Here is a 17,447-nt window from a genome sequence, read left to right as displayed (position 1 = left end):
CGACCACTTCCTTTTCTCAGCAAACCTGGTAGCCCAGGAATTATTTGGTCAGAATGGTTTAGGCTTTTTGAAAATCATCTGGTGGCTATTGACGCTGTTGGTTACTCTCCTGCTCGTAAGTTTGCTTTACTATTCCGATGCCTCGGTCAGGCTGCACAAAGAATCGTTGACAGTATTGTTCTGATCCCACCACCTGCATCTCATGCGGGGGATGGACAATGAAATGTGTATTTGGAAGCAGTGATCCGCCTTTAAAAAAACAATTCTCAGACGAACCAAACATAATGCTGGAGCGACACAATTTCTATAGTAGGAAACAAAAAGAAGAACAAGTGGAAGAGTATATATCTGCACTCAGAGTTTTGTCAACCACATGCGATTTTGGTCCACTGTCTGATAATTATATCAGAGATCAGTTTGTTTTCAACTGCGCCTCACGAAAAATGTAAGAGAATCCTAGGGTGCAAAAACCCTACTCTGACCGATGTAATCGACTTAGCCCTGAGCACTGAACGTTCCACCCTCTCCAGTAAAGTAATAGATGGCTCTAAAAGCGGAGTTAACCTCGTTTCTCCACCAGAGACGGACAAAGACAATGCCTTGTGCTCAATAAACATTAAGAATAAGCCTGCTAAATTTATTCAAAAGAAACACCCTATGTTCTGCTACAGATGCAGATCTAAAAATCACATTGGCAATTCCCCAAATTGTCCGGCTATCAACAAACGATGTGTTATTTGCAAAAAAGTTGGACATTTTCAGGGAGTATGTAGAAATGTTAGGAAATCTCTTATTATGTTGATGCTTGTGGTAGTTCACTGAACAACATAGTCGTAATATTAGACCATGGTGAAGAAAAGAATCCCATAAAGGGCCCATTGTGTTCGGCTATAATTGATCATGTTTCTTTACAGGTAATGGCAGACTTGGGGTCCCCGATCAGAATTCTGAGAGATTCCACTTTTTATGATTTGTGGAATAAAAAGGTTGATCTTCTTACATCTGATGTAAACCCAAAAGCATTTGGGGAGAAAGATCTTAACATGCTTGGGTACTTCCCAGGCTTAGTACAAGGTCTTGGTAGGGAAACTATGACAAAGATTTACATCGCTGAGAAGGGCAAGAATATTATCGGTTGGAAGATCTTGCTCGCATGGGTTTGTATTTAGTTCCGGGTGCCGCGAACCCAATCAAGGTAGGGGATCCTTCCTTTGTGTAATATTGAGTGCAACAACCTTAGTACAGAATCTAGCCTCATGAAGGAGATTATTTCAGAGTTCAAATCTGTATTTAACAACACAGTGGGTGTAGTCAAGGGTTTCGAACACCGCATCAGATTAATCCCTGGGGCACAACCTATATCTCATAAAGTACGCTCCGTTCCCTTAAGCGTTAGGAAAGAATTAAGATTATTTAAAGAATTTGTGTGACCAAGGGATTATAGAACCGACCTACTCTTCACAATGGGTCTCTCATCGTGGTCGCACGGGAAAAATCCGGTGAGATCAGGCTATGTGCTGACTTGTGCGCCTTAAACAAACATCATCATCGACTGCCACCACCTCCCTAGAATCCATGAGCTGTCAGCAAATCTAGGGGGTGCGAAATGGTTTTCACTTATTGAATTAAGATCTCCCTACCACCAAGTCCCATTAGCTTAAGAATTGACCACTTTTGTTACCCCTTTCGGGGCTTACAAATTTTTGCGCCTTCCTTTCGGCCTAGCATCGGCTGGGAGTGTTTTTCAAAAGCTCACTTAGATGACATTTTGATCTTTGCAAAATCATTTAAGGAACACAACACGATTTTAAAGAGTTCTGTCAATCCTTTTGTCTAAAAATATGATGGTACGCTCGGACAAATGTAAGTTAGCAGTCCAAGAGCTGGAGTATTTGGGTCACACAATTTCTGAACACGAGATCAAACTTAAATTTTCAGTTATTAGGGCTATTGAAGATGCCAAGCACCCCACCGATAGACTCCTTACGGTCATTCTTGGGTTTAGCCCAGTATTATACTAGGTTTGTCCCCGCGTATTCCCAATTAGTCGAAACTTTACGCTTACTCCTAAGGAAAGGTGTTAGTTTTAACTGGTCAGCGGACCTAGAAAAAGTTTTCAACGAGGTAAAAAAGATTATTGTATCAGCACAGGCCCTACATGTTTTTAGGGATGATTGTATTTCAATTATAACTGTTGACGCTAGTATCTCTGGTCTTGGAGCAGTACTCACCCAAAGAGTAAATGGTCATGAACAAACTGTAGCCTTCGCATCCTGGTCTCTCTACAACCATTTGAACAATACAGTACAATCAAAAGAGGCACTGGCATGTGTGTGGGCAGTACAGAAATTTAAAATGTACATTTGGGGTCGGAAATTCGAACTAGTGACGGACCACAAACCACTGATTTACATTTTTGATAAAGTAAATTCCTCTTCCATGTCCGCCAAATTAATGAGGTTAGTCTCCAGATTACAAGAATTTCATTTTGTTGTTAAACATATACAAGGGGGAAAGAATTTCCGTGCAGAATGCCTCTCTAGATTGTCTATGAGCAAAGATGATGATGATATTTTACTTGAGGACATTGAATGCGTCACAGTAGTAGACGCAGTGTCCGAGGTTGGTCCTATTTTGTCAGAGAATGATTGGAATTCAGCCTGCGAGAAGGATGTAGTTCTTCAGAAAGTTATTGAGTATTCCACTCAATGTTGGCCCGAGTCTAGGTGTCTAGAAGGTGATTTACGTGTATTTGCCCAAGTGTCTGAGGAACTTTCAGTTGAGAATGGTATTGTTTGTAGGGGGGACAAGTTTGTTCCTCCAACGAATTTGCGCTCCTTAATTGTGTAACAAAGCCCATCAAGGACATTTAGGAGTCACTAAGACCATTATGAAAATAAAACCACACTACTGGTGGCCTTCCTTAGATACCCAGGTGAGAAAGACAATCAACGATTGTCCTGAATGTCTTTTATCAGACAAACACTGGCAGACACTTAGGGTACCCTTACATCCCACTGATTTTCCTCGTTCTTCTTGGGGAAAAAGTAGGTCTTGATTTTTCTGGACCTTATTCTATTTTGAACCAAGAAAAAAATCATTTTATTGGTTGACTTTTTTTCAAAGTGGATGTACTATGATTTTGTAAACACTCCTGACAGACACAACAATTTCATTTTTTCTTTTAGAGGGTTCCCCCAAGATCATCGTTACTGATAATGGTGCCCATTTTGTATCTGAAAAGATGTGTTCATTTTTGAAAGACTTGGACATTAAACAAATAAAAGTAGCTTTATATTCCCCTTATTCGAATGGACTAGTGCAGAGAGGTAATACAGTAATTAAAGAAGGGATACAGACAGCTTTGTCTTCTAATCTTAATGTTGAGGATTTCATCAGACAAAAAGTTTGGAGTTATAACACTTCTCCTCACTGCACCACCGGAATCTCACCTTTTAATTTGTTAAGAGGCAGGGAGGCACATTCTACTCTATTCCCAACATGGCTTCAAAATATTGCTGGTGAGAAAAAGATTAACCAGTGTAGAGCATGAACAAAAGGCAATGGCACCGCCAATAGCCTTAAAAGGGGGACCTATTGGCTTTGCCAAAGCTTTTTGGTTCTGGGCACAGCATCCCTGTTATTCTGAGCAAGTCAGATAATCTCCCCATGTGTGAAAAAGAAAAAAAAAATTTGGGAAATACCATTTCACTCACGGCGATTAAAATGATGAGTCAGGAAACAAGTCTACAAAACCGCTTTATTGGATTATAAAAAACTTCTTATATTAGAAAAGAAAAAATACTTTACACAACAGATTAAGCTGGCTGCCAACTCACCTAAGGAATTGTTTTCGGTGATTAACAAACTTGCTACGCCCAACAACATAGGCAGGAGGGCCAATCAGAAATTTTGCAATGATATTGCAGCCACTTTTAAATCCAAGTTTCTGGAAATTTTTAAAGCTTTTAAGGATGGTTCCGACCCTTGACCCTTGCCCCACACGTGTGGCTCAGACCTAAACAATCGTATTTTATTTACTTTTTCTCCGGTCTCCACTGAAGAAGTAGGAAAGTACATTAATGAATCTAGGTCAGGATCACCTATGGAACCATGTCCACCGATATTTCTTAAAGGATTAGTAGACCTAGTGAGCCCTGGGCTTGCAGAAATCTTCACCTGATGTTTGCCTCAGGTATTTTCCCGATTAGCTGGAAGGAGACATCCATTCTGCCTCTATTAAAAAAAAACTACATTAGATGCTACCAATCCTAATAATTACCGACCTATTGCCAGAGTACCTTTGCCTGCGAAGATAGTGGATAAAATCATGAACACCCAATTGTTGCAATTCATCAACACGAATAGTCTGCTAGATCATTCCCAGTTCGGTTTTCATAAAGATCATAGTACGGAGGCTGCACTCATTAAAGCAGCAGAAGAGATCAGAGCGGTGATGGATGGGGGAGGCACAGCGGCTCTTGTGATCCTCGATCTGTCCGCCGCTTTTGATACGGTTGATCACTCCCTCTTGCAAAGGCGACTGGAGAAGTTGGGAGTGGGGGAAGCGGCTCGGGCATTACTGGCCTCCTTCTTAACAGATCGGAAATCCACTGTATCCATTGACGGCTTTAACTCAGCCCCTTACTTTTTGCCTTGTGGCGTTCCTCAGGGTAGCTCGTTGAGCCCCTCGTTGTTTAACATCTACGTCTCCGAACTTGCCCCATTAATCCGGGAATTTGGGTTTAGCCTGACCACATATGCTGATGACGCCCAGATTGTGGTAGCTGCACATAAACATCAAAACTCCCCTGCTCTGCAGTTTCGAAGCTGCATGAGTACTATTAACAAATGGATGACAGCACACTGCCTTAAGCTTAATTCCGATTAAAACGGAAGTTCTGATTTTCGGCAGTCCACAGCCCTCCTGGAGTAATATGTGGTGGCCGGAGGGGATGGGTATACCACCGAAGCCAGCGGCAAAAGTAAAAAACTTGGGTGTGCTGATTGATAACAGATGAACACTTGGCCAACAAACGAACGCTGTTGTCTCTGCATCATACTTCCTCGTAAGGAAGATATTTCCGTATATCCCAGAAAATACCAGGAAAACAGCCTCTTCTCTCATTCAATCCAAATTAGACTACTGCAAGGGGCTATATCTTAATGCCCAGAAGCAGTGTCTGAAGAAACTCCAGATGATTCAGAATTCTTCAGCACGTTTATTGCTTAATATTCCCAGACAAAGTCCGGTTTCCAACGATATTCGCAACTTGCACTGGCTTCCGGTGCCTCAGCGTATAAAATTTAAAGCCTTGTGTGTTTATAAAGCCTTGCACCATATAGTTCCTTTATTTCTTCAGAATCTCTTTGCATGGTACCAACCGACCAGACCTCTTCGGTCGATGGGGGCAAGATTACTGCTGGTACCTAGAATTCGCACGGCTCATTTGGAAGGCCGTAGCTTTTATTACGGTGCATCGAAACTCTGGAACTCTTCCTTTTGAACTTAGGAATGGCAGCTCTTTGACTGGCTTTAGAAATCAATTAAAAACCTGGCTTTTTCAGTACTAGGTGCTGAGCTCGCTGCTTGTATTTCCTAGTGCCAAGACACCTCTGGGTATTTGTGCGCTTTTATAGATCTCATTAACATAACTCAAAGAAAACAATTATGTCTGTATTATCAAATACATTTAGGAGTTGATAACATCTCTTGTCACAATAAAAGCAGACTATATCTGTTGTCACAAACATCAATCTGAAAGAAGAAAAGGGCTTCTTGGCGCGTGTGGTGTAGTAAAACATAGCTACAAATGGCAAGGAGTTCAACAAGAAAAGGGAAGAAGAAATAATAAAATGAGTGCCACAATCACAGCGCGAACAGTGGAAGGACACTAATCAAGCTGTAGCACTCAGTACTTGGCCCATGGTCCAGGTGAAAGAGGAAGTGAGGCCAGTACGCCCAGGCCAATTAGAAGGTAGCAAATAAGATTGACAACAAAGTTTAAGCAACTGCCAGACTGTAAGCCCCTTGCAGTGTACAATATTCATACAAGTGAGTGCATGCAGTGCCCTCTCTAGTGTAGGCAAGATCTAACCACTGTCATAACCCTTTAGGGGCATGTGCGGCAACGTCAATAGTAAAATGGGCAAATAGGGAAATGACTCCTGAGACTCCTCACTGTGCCATAACTTCAATAAAAAATGCCCTGGGCAAATGCATGAAATCCTCTTGCGCCATAGAAAGGGTTATCCTCACACAGTGCCTAGCAGCGCCCTACTTGTATCACATGTGGAGCCTCAACAGTAGTGAATGACATCCTGCTCAGGGTGGAATATTGCTACAAGTACGAAAACAGGGAGCTAACTTGGAGACCGGAGAGACACCACACGGCTCTCCATTGAGATGTTAAACTTACCACCCAAGTGGAAACGACGGGCAGTATTTCCCTACTCGTCCAGTACTGTTGCTTTGCTTATTGGCTGGGAATACGTTTTAGTGAGCCTGTGCACAATGGCAATACCCTATTCACTAGTGTATATGAATGTCTTTTAATCCCCCTGTACAGGTGTCTTTAACCCCTTGTCTGCTAAATTGTCCACCCCCTGTGGGCATTGCTGCCTTTTCTAGAATCTGACTTCTGGGGCTGGGGAGAAGAGATTGAGGAGGGGGCAGTCGTTTTGCTTTCTCCACTACCACCTCTGTTTTTCCAAGAGTCGTTACTTTGATGGCATCAGCCTTTCCCTTCATTCACTAATCTTATTTCTTACCTACACTTGTGGTCAAACAAAGCACTTTTTTGTTTCCTCTTCTTACCATCTAAGATAATGAAAATGTTCACTGCAATCCTGAAAGGGGAAACTAAAGCTACTTTTTCATCTTTTTACAGTGTACAATGCTTGGATGAAGAACCATGGAGGGGCAATTGTTAACATTGTAGCCGATATGTGGAAAGGATTTCCAGCCATGTCGTAAGAACTTTTTCTCCACTTTGTTCTAGCAACAAAAAGCGTATTTTGCACCTCCTTTTCTCTATCCTTACATATTCCTATTTAAACCAAATCAAAGTATAGTTTTCATAATTGTATATTAACTTTGGTGGAGAAAATTGCCCAATCATTAAGTTTGAAAGTAAAGCCAACATCCAAAATGAAGCAACTATCCTGAAAACGTTGTAAAACGTCACTAAGAGTGTGAGTGGTCCCAGTCATACAGGCTGTATGCCCCACGATGCCTTCTGATCTTAATTTTAACTTTTATGGAAGCCTGTTTCTTGAGCTGGATTCCATTTTATGGACTACCGATAATCCCAAAAGGGAGGAAGTGTCCTCGGAAGAGGAAATAATCCTAGGTCTACAGATCATTACAGCACCAAAAGAGCAAAGTTAAAGATTGCACTTTCCTTTAACCCATTCTACAAGGCTGCATAACCCCTCCACCACAGAATATCAAAACTGATACTCCACACCTCTACTTTCCAACAAAGTAATCGCTGTGCTTGGCTATCCCGCCCCCATCCCTGGCTGGTCCTTTGTCCAGCACCGTGGGTGGACACTCGGCAAGGCAGACCATAGCCCTTGATAGACCTATACATACGGCAGACTGGATTCTCCTCTCTCCCTGAACCCGTTCAGTACTAGTTGTACTTCTACAACTGGTCCCGCGAGTACTTTGAAAACTGTTCGTATTACTGATGGAAATATTACTACCACTGGTGGGGACTAGTGCTTCTGGTCTGATCGGTTCACCTGGAGTGTTACTACGTAAACAACTCTCCTCACCAGGTAGTAGGTCCATGTGCCCTGTGACAGCAAAATTGTGGTGTGTGTGCTTCAGTGCCCAAAGATGTAATACTTCTACCAACGGTGCTAGTACACAGAGTAACTACGTATGCCCTTTCAATTGAATACAAAACTGTATTTTGTTGTTTTACACCATCTTAACTTTCCTTCCTCCGTATATGATGATGAAAACCCCATCACGCAAGTATGAAAGTTTATTGAAAATAACCTCTAGTCAGGAGGAGCCTCATTCATCAAGGGACACAGTTGTCATTCCCAACTGTCCCCTTTAGAATCATGCTGCAAACATTCGGACGGGCAGGTACCAAAGGGAACTACTGCAGGGGTGACACAGTGAACAATGCTAAACCAGCAAATGACTCTTCCACCTTTAAGTGCATCAAAAAAGTTTGATTGCGCACAAGCTGTTGGTTATGATGGGTTTAAAAGTTGTCGCGTGCCACGGAAGTTTCACTCTCTAGACCACAGAATGTCCAAATATATGACCATTCATGTGTCCTCTAACCTTCGAGGGCGACCCTCTCAGCGATTTTTGAAGTTCAAGATGATGTATCCAAATTTTGAAACAAGAAGGTTGAATATAAGGTGTCCATTTTTATTCATGAACAAATATTCTTGTGTTTAAACAACGTTTGAATCATCTTCTGATGACTGTCAAAAAGAATTCTTGATTCCCAATCATTTCGGGCACATTAAGGCCCTTCGTCAGGGGTAATCTAAATGAAACCAAAACAGTAAACTAAAATGAGGGACCACGTCCTAAATAATACAGTTGGTTCTTAATAATGCTAGCACAGTTTATGCGTGTGCATCAAAGCTCCAGAAAACGTGCAACGTGCCGTGCCCATGGTTTGTATCTACGACCTTACCAATAATCACGTCTTACATTGCAGATCGAAAAGTACCGTGATTAACTAACTAAGCAATAATGAGAAATCAAAAATCGTGAAAACGCGCGTATCATTGCAACGAGTGTGAATGTGAACCGTGGTTTAAAAGCATAGACGCCTGTGAGAATTAGTGATTTCACGGCACAACTGTTTGTTCATCTAAAAAGCTACGCTCATGGATAACTCGCGCACAGTTTTGCACGTTTGAAATAGCTTGACGTTTTTTAACCTGCCGGAAAGTAAGAATCCGGAGTTCAAGCTGTGAATCCCTTGAAATTGAGTCAAACGCTATCTTGGTTTTACCTGCATGGCACAATTGTTGGCTCACTGATCACGTTAAGCTCACTAATAACTCGTGCACTGCTGTTCCGTATTTTTAAACCGCTTGTTTTTCAAGAATCTGTTTACTCGCTCACTAATTCTCACAGGCGTCTATGCTTTTAAACCATGGTTCACATTCACATTCACACTCGTTGCAATGATACGCGCGTTTTCACGATTTTTGATTTCTCATTATTGCTTAGTTAGTTAATCACGGTACTTTTCGATCTGCAATGTAAGACGTGATTATTGGTAAGGTCGTAGATACAGACCATGGGCACGGCACGTTGCACGTTTTCTGGAGCTTTGATGCACACGCATAAACTGTGCTAGCATTATTAAGAACTAACTGTATTATTTAGGACGTGGTCCCTCATTTTAGTTTACTGTTTTGTTTTCATTTAGATTTCCCCTGACGAAGGGCCTTAATGTGCCCGAAATGCATTGGGAATAAAGAAAACATTTTGACAGTCATCAGAAGATGATTCAAACGTTGTTTAAACACAAGAATATTTGTTCATGAATAGAAATTGACACCTTCTATTCAACCTTCTTGTTTCAAAATTTGGATACATCATCTTGAACTTCAAAAATCGCATACGCGATCAATACCGCTGCGCCCAGAGAGTCTCCCTCTAAGGTTAGAGGACGCATGAATGGTCATATGTTTGGACACTCTGTGGTCGAGAGTGAAACCTGGATTTAAAAGCACCTGTATCGTGTTACCTCTGCACCTATGATAGACATCCTCGTTGAAATGCGTCAGGACTATGGACATGCAGACACGTAATTATTAAAATTAACGTTGTGGAACTTGGGGTGGGTGTGTATGTATGTGTGTATGTGTATATATATATATACGTGTGTGTGTGTATATGTATGTGTATATATTAATTCATCTTTTTATTGACCTTTGACTACAACGTCCGTTTCGAAACGCCCTGTGGAACATCTCGCAATGTTATTAATCACCATTTCCCCCTATTCTCATTCCCCATCAATTGGTACTCTCGTACCGGCCTCTGGGTGCGGCACCTCAGCACCAGGATGATCAAGGTCGCCACATAGTTGACCTCTATAGGTATATTTGAAATTTATATCACTTGTAACCCATCCCTGACAGAACTTTCTGCTGAAGCATCCATTCTTAGGCACCAAAAATGTGTACTGGGTAGGCTGTTCAACGCAGACATTCCCATGTAGCTTTGGTGACTTAATTTAGGTATTGTAATTGCATTTATATAGCGCTTACTACCCCTGACGAGACGTCAAAGCACTTTTTCGGCGAATAGCACGGTACAGACGCTCAGACTCCTTCAAGGGGGGGACATTCATTTATCTTATAGATAAACAAGGTTAATGACACCGAGCTCATTAGATATTTGTGAGAATGACTGTAGTCGGCCCTTTACCTTTTGGAATCATCCAATGGACATTCGGAAGGGACCGTTCCAAAGGGGATAGTGGCAACGGTGACACTGCGAACCTTGGTAATGCAGCAAATGTGACACCATGGTCTTGCCGCCCCTCTTCTGCTTTTATGTTCTGTTAAAGGAATTCTTAAAGCGCAGCAAATGCCCAGAAGACATCCTGGCGCTAAAGGATAGGGGATGAGAATCCTTGGCAGACCTCAAGAAATGGTATCTGATTGCAGGAAGAAGAGCTGTGTTTTGTCTTCCTCCAAGCACTCTTACCCTTCACTGTATAGTAAGGGTTTTATGTACAGCTGTGGCACCTCTGAACCCATTGATTTCTCAAATAATATATCTAGATAAGTGGGAGACAGTAACTGTATGAATTCCAGTTGTTTGTTTTCGTATTACATATGCATTCTGGTTCCTGAATGCGGTTGTAATACGAACATTACATCACTTCTTGGTATTTTTGTGCTGCAGTGGGTTTGAGGGTTCTCATTCTCTGTGACCTCCCCGCTATCAGCGATTGCAAAACTTCTCCCGTTAAATCTGACCTGCTTGGCAAGCTCACATCTGACCGCTTGTACAACCTTCTTCTGCCTGGGTGTCTTATCAGCTGTCGCACCCACTGAAAAGCTTTTGGTGAAGGGCTGGGCACGTTTATTTTTGTGGGCAAAGGTGACCTTTACTTGCCCATAGGCCCTTGCCTTTTGTTGCTGCCTGCTCTCACCTCACAGTACCACAACGACATTGAATACTCTAGATCGCCCTTTGGTAAGAAAAGGCGATAGATATTTGAAAAGTGCGGCTAGCACACCCGTGTTTGTGGTTTGCTTGCATTATGGAGTTTATTGTCCCCATTCATTTTTTTTTTTAGAACCAAACTACTAATTTTAGAATCCAAAGAATAAATCTGGGTGTACGACCATCTTCCTTGGAAAGACGTTTGGAGGATTTTAAGGAATAATGTCCCCTCATCTGTACATTAAACAAGCATTTACAATGCAATGGTCTCGGCATTGTTAAAGTTAGAGCTATTGGCACTGCTCATGACATTATTTTTGTTTATGTTCTTATTTTTTAAAACATTTAAAGAAATGCCATTGTTATTTACAATGTCAATAGCTTAATCTATCTCAAATGCGAGACCTATTGCATTTGCACCCACACACAGAGCCACCCACACAGAGCCACCTACACAGTGCTATTCACATAGAGCAACCCACACACAAATAGAGCCACCCACACAGAGCCACCCACGCATAGAGCCACCTACAAAAAAAGCCACCCACACAGAGCAACACACACAGAGGCACACACATACACACACACACACATAGCTGGTATAGCTTGGTGCTACTATGATTGTACTGGAATCACACCTTAATCTTTGCGGCGAGAACCCGTCCGGTGATGCTGATCTGAAGGAGATTTAATCGTAATACGGGACTCATCTTGGATACTTGCCTAGCACAGATCTTGCTGGTTAGAGTCCAGCTTCTCAGTGGTCCCAGGATTTGGATTCCTCTCTTTTTCATGTAAGCAAAGATTAGAACCTGCTAGTCAACAATTATGCTTCACTGACCCATGACGAGCAAGCGTAAAATATTTTTAGTGCTGACATTGATTTTTTTCACCACAAGTGGAAATCTGAGTTTTTAAAGCCTCCTTTAACAAATTCAGTCTATCCTGGCGATAGACATGTCAAGGCTAGATTTTTCTAACAACATTTCTTTGGGTAGCCCTAAATTTCTACTCGACAAGTTACAAAGGCTCAAAATAGCATCAGCAGGTCTACGTATGTGTTTGAGGTGGAAAGACCCTGTGTCTCCTGCCCTGTGTAGGATGCACTCGCTGCTGATAAATGTTAGAAAAGACTTTAAGGCGGCAGCCATGATTCAATGGCTTTTCATTGTTAAAGCCTTTTTTTCTAATCTAATTCACTGCTTCCTCATCAGACTGAGGCAGCTGGTGGAAAAAAAACTCTAGTTATCCCTAGGTACTGAGAGTATGCCTTTCGGCGGTGGCCACGTCCATATGGAAGTCACTCCCTCATCAAATGAGGGCTCTAAAAGATCATTTGTCGTTTAGACTTGAATTAAAAACTTTAGTTTTTTCAGCATATGATGGCTGTTTGCATCTATACCATTTAGTTGAAATTGTGTTTCTCATGCCAAGAGGCCACAGTGGTGGCAACCACAGCTCTATAGTAAACCTTTTCTATAACAGTCTTCAAGGCAAAATAAGCTCTAATCAATTTTCACCTGACTTCCTTTATGGGAATATAACTCAAGACCTACCATAACTGATTCGAACATGCATGTTATATTGATAATCCACCTTAGTGTTAAAAAAGAGTACCCAAATCATAGCCTTGTGTTTCGAACCAATTAATACACCCTGCATTGGTGGGTATGTTAATATGACATTATACGGTCACTAATACATCCTCTAAATGTTGATTGGCGGCGCTTGATTCACGGCTCATGCCACTGTTAGTAACTGCTCGAATCTAGAACTGCTTCTACCGTGGGATAAAGTATCTTGATGTTGGGCGGAGTACGCAGGGCTACTGTACTTCTTTGAAACAGATGTGACGTGTATAACTAGCAAGGCAGCTTGGAGATGATTTTATGGGGAGCAGAGTAGTGTCCATATCTTGCAGAGTCACATTCCTCTGTATATGTGCCTTGAAAGTCTGCTTCAATGACAGCTGAAAACATTGCAGCACAATACACCTTTTTAATTGCAAAGTAGGCCTCTCCGTGTTCTTGGACCCTGGAATCACCAGTCAAAGGCTGATACTTGGGGCAGTTGAGTTTCCATGGCCCACAGCCTTTCCTCTTAAAAGGAGCCACTCCTGGTAGGAGTGTAGTGTTGATCCTGCTTGTCCCCTCGGTTAGAAGCATAAAGCCTGCCCTTGAGTACTGGTTCAGGAAAGGCAAGAGGAAATGCCTTGCGGGCACTCAGCAGTTGGAATGAGATGTTGAGACTTTTCTAAAGATGATGGTGAAGTGTCTCTTACAGTGTTATTTGAGAGCATTGTTGTTTAGCACAATACAATTGTCTAATTGAAAGATTAATTTTAAAAAAACAAAAAAAACATAGTATGGACTTTAAATGGCATCTATAAGAGGATATGAGTAATGTTTAAGGACTTTCTGGCCTTGTTTCATTGTATTTAAGGAAACAATGGAAACGATAATAGCTGAAAAGCAATCTCTCAATAAGTAAGTCATTGTTAGTAGTGAATGAAGACCGCGCCTGCGTGGACTGCTGGATCTGGAACATGGGAAGGGTTGCTGGTAGCTGTCACTTTTTTCTCCTAATGGCTGAGAAGTTATGGGGACTGTCTAAAATGTGGGGGCATATAACGGCATTCCTCAAGTCTACACGTCATCTGACTGCATTTGACACAATATTACATACATACTTGGCACAGCAGAGAAAGGGTCCAGAATAGGTAATTTTCAGTCGGGGTCAGTTCAGTCCTGGAGTGCACATAATACCCATGACTCGCTTCACAAAACTTGGAGCTGTGAGTGCCGACGCTTTCCTTTCAGTTGGGCCCCCATGAGCACAGCATGTGTACACAATCTGAAGTCAGACCTCCCAGTGAAGCATGTCAGCTGGAGGGCAGGGGGATGCAAGGGGGGCTTCTCCCTCCGTCACTGGGTACCGTTGCTCATCTAAATTCTACGTCCACCTCTGTGTCGCTCTCTTGAAGGGAGGATCTGCTCTATGGGACAGGGCAGCCTTGCCATGCAGCAACACGTGGGATACAAGTTTTGGAAATATCATGGCCGTAGGATCCTCTAAGATGGCTGCGAGTCCCGGGACACCCTCTTGGATGGGGTGTGTACCTTCCATTTTTAGAAGCTTTTACATCAAGGCAATGACAGCTTCACCGAGGACGACAAAGCTTAAGGGTGAGAGAGCCCCCTGGGCTGAAGCGCTGGGGCTTCTACAAGGTCAAAGATTGATTCATCGCACATACAAACTGATGGGAACAGCGTGCCATGTTCAAGAGGGAAGAACCAAAGGGGCAAATGGTAACAATCCTAACAGAAAACCTGACCCCCACTGAACACCCGTCTGCTGAACCCTGGCATGTAGCCTGTCACCCAGCACCTTCCTGGGGTGCGTGTGGGTGATGGTGAGGAGCACAATAAAGTGATGGCTCCTGGTTCGCTGACTGCGGTGACGCCCCCTGCATGTCCCTCCCCGCCGTCTCACCAGAGAGAGTGACGGGGAAAGCTTTTGTAGCAAGTGACTCTAATTCTCTGCCTCTACACACGCCCGAGCTTCCGGAAATCCGGCATTAATGAGTGGCGCCCCCGAGCCATCTGTGCCACCGGAGTCCTCTCCTCACCCACCCTCGACCCGGAAGCAGTTATGATGAGCTGCAGGAATGGGCTTCTGGTGACCTCACACACCTCTTAGTTTCCACCTTGGTAGTAGAGGAGTCTGGAGAAGGGGTGATCCTCCCGGGACGTGAGTGGCAATGATATTACATGGGGAGCGGGAGCCGTGACGTCACAGTGACGTGCCCTCGACTATTCCTCCTGTCTGCAGAGTGGAAGCTTTTAAGGCAAGCACGGATCGAGAGCTGATGGGGAAATCAGCCCGGATCCCCCAAGGTCCCCTGATCAGGGCACGAGCGGCGATGGCCACAAATTGCAGGGGGTGGAGCCTAGGCGGGAGTCGGTGATGGAGTGCAGAGGTATGGGGGTGGCTGTAGCGAGGCTGCACTCCCTCCCCACTCACCATGCACCTCCCTGTGAGTGACCTTGCCCTTTTAGCCTCCATGCAGTCATCTGAACCACGAACATCTGTACTCTACCTGCTCAATCACCGGCCCCACTAACCTCACTGCTCCAGGTATCTGCATCCCTTCCGTGCAGTCCTCTGCACACCTCCCTGCACAGCCCCCCACATTCCACCACACTCACTTATAAATCCAGCTGACACCTCTGTCTATCCCCAACCTCTGTGGAGTCACCCGTATTCCTTCATCTCTCAGTTTTATCACCCGTTTCGACCCATGATCTCATTGCACAGCTGGATAGCCCGATGAATAAAGTCATGGTGCTGGTATATTGTAGGGGTAGACGCGCCTGTGAGACAGAGGTGTCTAATTTTATTTATTTGAGAAGTTGTGAATTCACGCAAACGGGGGGCCCCTGTGGACACCAGAGGATTTCACAACGTTTACAGGCAACTCCAACAGGGATACTTTAAATAACAATGGATGGTGAAGTCACACATAGCTGATAGGGTTTACCGGACATTCAACCCAAACACAGATTTCAGAGTTTATCTTTGTGCCACGTCTGTTAGCAGCACTCTCCAACATATAAAAGAGGGGTTCAGAGTCAGCAAATATTCATTCAGTTACATTGGAAGGGAAAGGCAGACTTTCTGGCGAGACCTATTGGCTTTGCCAGCGCTTGTTAATGCGGATTTCAAATTTAAGAGGTGTCCTTTAACCTTGGCGGGCCCCTGCTAGTCCAATTCTGGGACCCTCACACAGCTCTGCCATTGCACCCCACTTCTGATCCGCTGCCCCCCTTTCTGTTTCAATAGTGACATTCTGGCCTATAGTCTGCCCGAGCGGTGTAAACCTTGGCCTGCAACTCCCCTGCTATTCGTGTGTTGGGCCTACAAACCGCTCCGTCAGTGTACCTCAGCTTTGACCAACAACATCCCTCCTTATCGGGGACGCTAGGTGGCGCGCTAGCGAATGGTCGCCTTCGTGTAAGGCTCCCGCAGTCCGGCGACACTTATCCTGACAGATCTCCTTAATTGGCGACCCAGAAGGCTGCGACCCCACCAATTGCATCCTTGAGAGGTCCGGCGTGGACTGTCCAAGTCCGGTCCCGCTCGCTACTACCGCGAGGGAGATAGGCGCCTTGGAACCTCCGGCGCCTGCTGCGGCTGGAGGACGGGTACCGGCCCGCTGGGAGACATCTGCTACGCGAGGCCGAGGCTGCGCTGCCTGCCGTGGGCCGCTGCCGGCTAAAAGTGGCGCGAAGCAGAGTTCGACTGCCGAAGCAGCGGAAGAGGCCGGAGCGGGCCCCCCCCCCGGGATCGCAGACCGGAGGCCTTGTTCCCCCCCCCCCCCTCCCGCCCCACCGGAGCTGCGGGGGAGCCGCGGACGCTGGCGACGGGGCCGGGCAGGTCGTGGGGGGCCCTACTGCGACCCACCCCTAAGGCAGAGCTGCGGAGGCTGACCGGGAGCACGAGATTGGTGTCCGGGAGGGGCTCGCAGGGCGGACCTGGCCGCCGTATCTGATCGGGCTGGTCCATCGACGAGGAGGCGCTGCGCGCTGAGACAGGGGGCCTGCACGACGGGTCCCCCCGACTGACACTGCACGCCAGCGGACTATTGGTGCTGGGGGAGCGGCAGCAGAGGCGGCCCATATCCCCCCCCCTTGGGAGCGGCGACAACCGCACCAGCAGAAGACGTCGGCCGGACCGGCCTAGGCAGAGGTGCTTTTGTCAGCGAGAGCAAGACGAGGGGTCATCCCTACCCCTCTCACGAGTCCTCTGAACAACGTGCGCCCAGACTCGCTGCAGAGGGGCCTGCGAACGGGCCGAAGGAGCGGCCTGACCTGCCAGCAGATCGCGATGGGCAAGCCGGACGCGCGACAGCCCAAGCTGTCTTTCGACACCAGTAAGAAAGGGACCAAATCATCGGAGGTGGTGCAGGCCCCGGCTGCGGTGAGTGGAGCTGCGGTGGATTCCTCGGCTGCCTCGTCGGACATGCGGGAGATGCTGCGCGAGATGCGCCAGGGATTCGCGACGATTGCAGACAAAGTGGACAGGATCTCTTCGAGAATGGACGCTGTGGTGCATAAGCTGGATGCGCATGAAGAAAGGATAAAGGGTGCGGAACAACGGATCTCAGACGCGGAGGACACGGTCTCGCAGCACACCTCACAGCTTACCAGGATGGATAACTTATTGCGTATCATAGCGTCCAAGAACGAGGATTTGGAGGCGAGAAGTCGGCGCA

The 17,447-nt window shown here is 45.1% G+C and overlaps 1 protein-coding gene across 1 annotated transcript in view; it reads left to right on the top strand.

Annotated features, from left to right (window-relative positions):
- The window catches only part of PECR (peroxisomal trans-2-enoyl-CoA reductase), a 122,480-nt gene that overhangs the window by 41,856 nt on the left and 63,177 nt on the right, over positions 1 to 17,447 (top strand). Inside the window, exon 4 of the mRNA XM_085649956.1 lies at positions 6,891 to 6,972. Within this exon, the coding sequence (XP_085506082.1) occupies positions 6,891 to 6,972 (82 nt within the window). The remainder of the gene's footprint in view (positions 1 to 6,890; positions 6,973 to 17,447) is intronic.

The sequence above is a fragment of the Triturus cristatus genome, chromosome 3_2 (genome assembly GCF_964204655.1).
Source record: "Triturus cristatus chromosome 3_2, aTriCri1.1, whole genome shotgun sequence".
In the NCBI taxonomy this organism is placed as follows: domain Eukaryota; kingdom Metazoa; phylum Chordata; class Amphibia; order Caudata; family Salamandridae; genus Triturus; species Triturus cristatus.
Note: the sequence above shows the minus strand (reverse complement) of the source record. Positions and strands in the feature narration are given on the sequence as shown.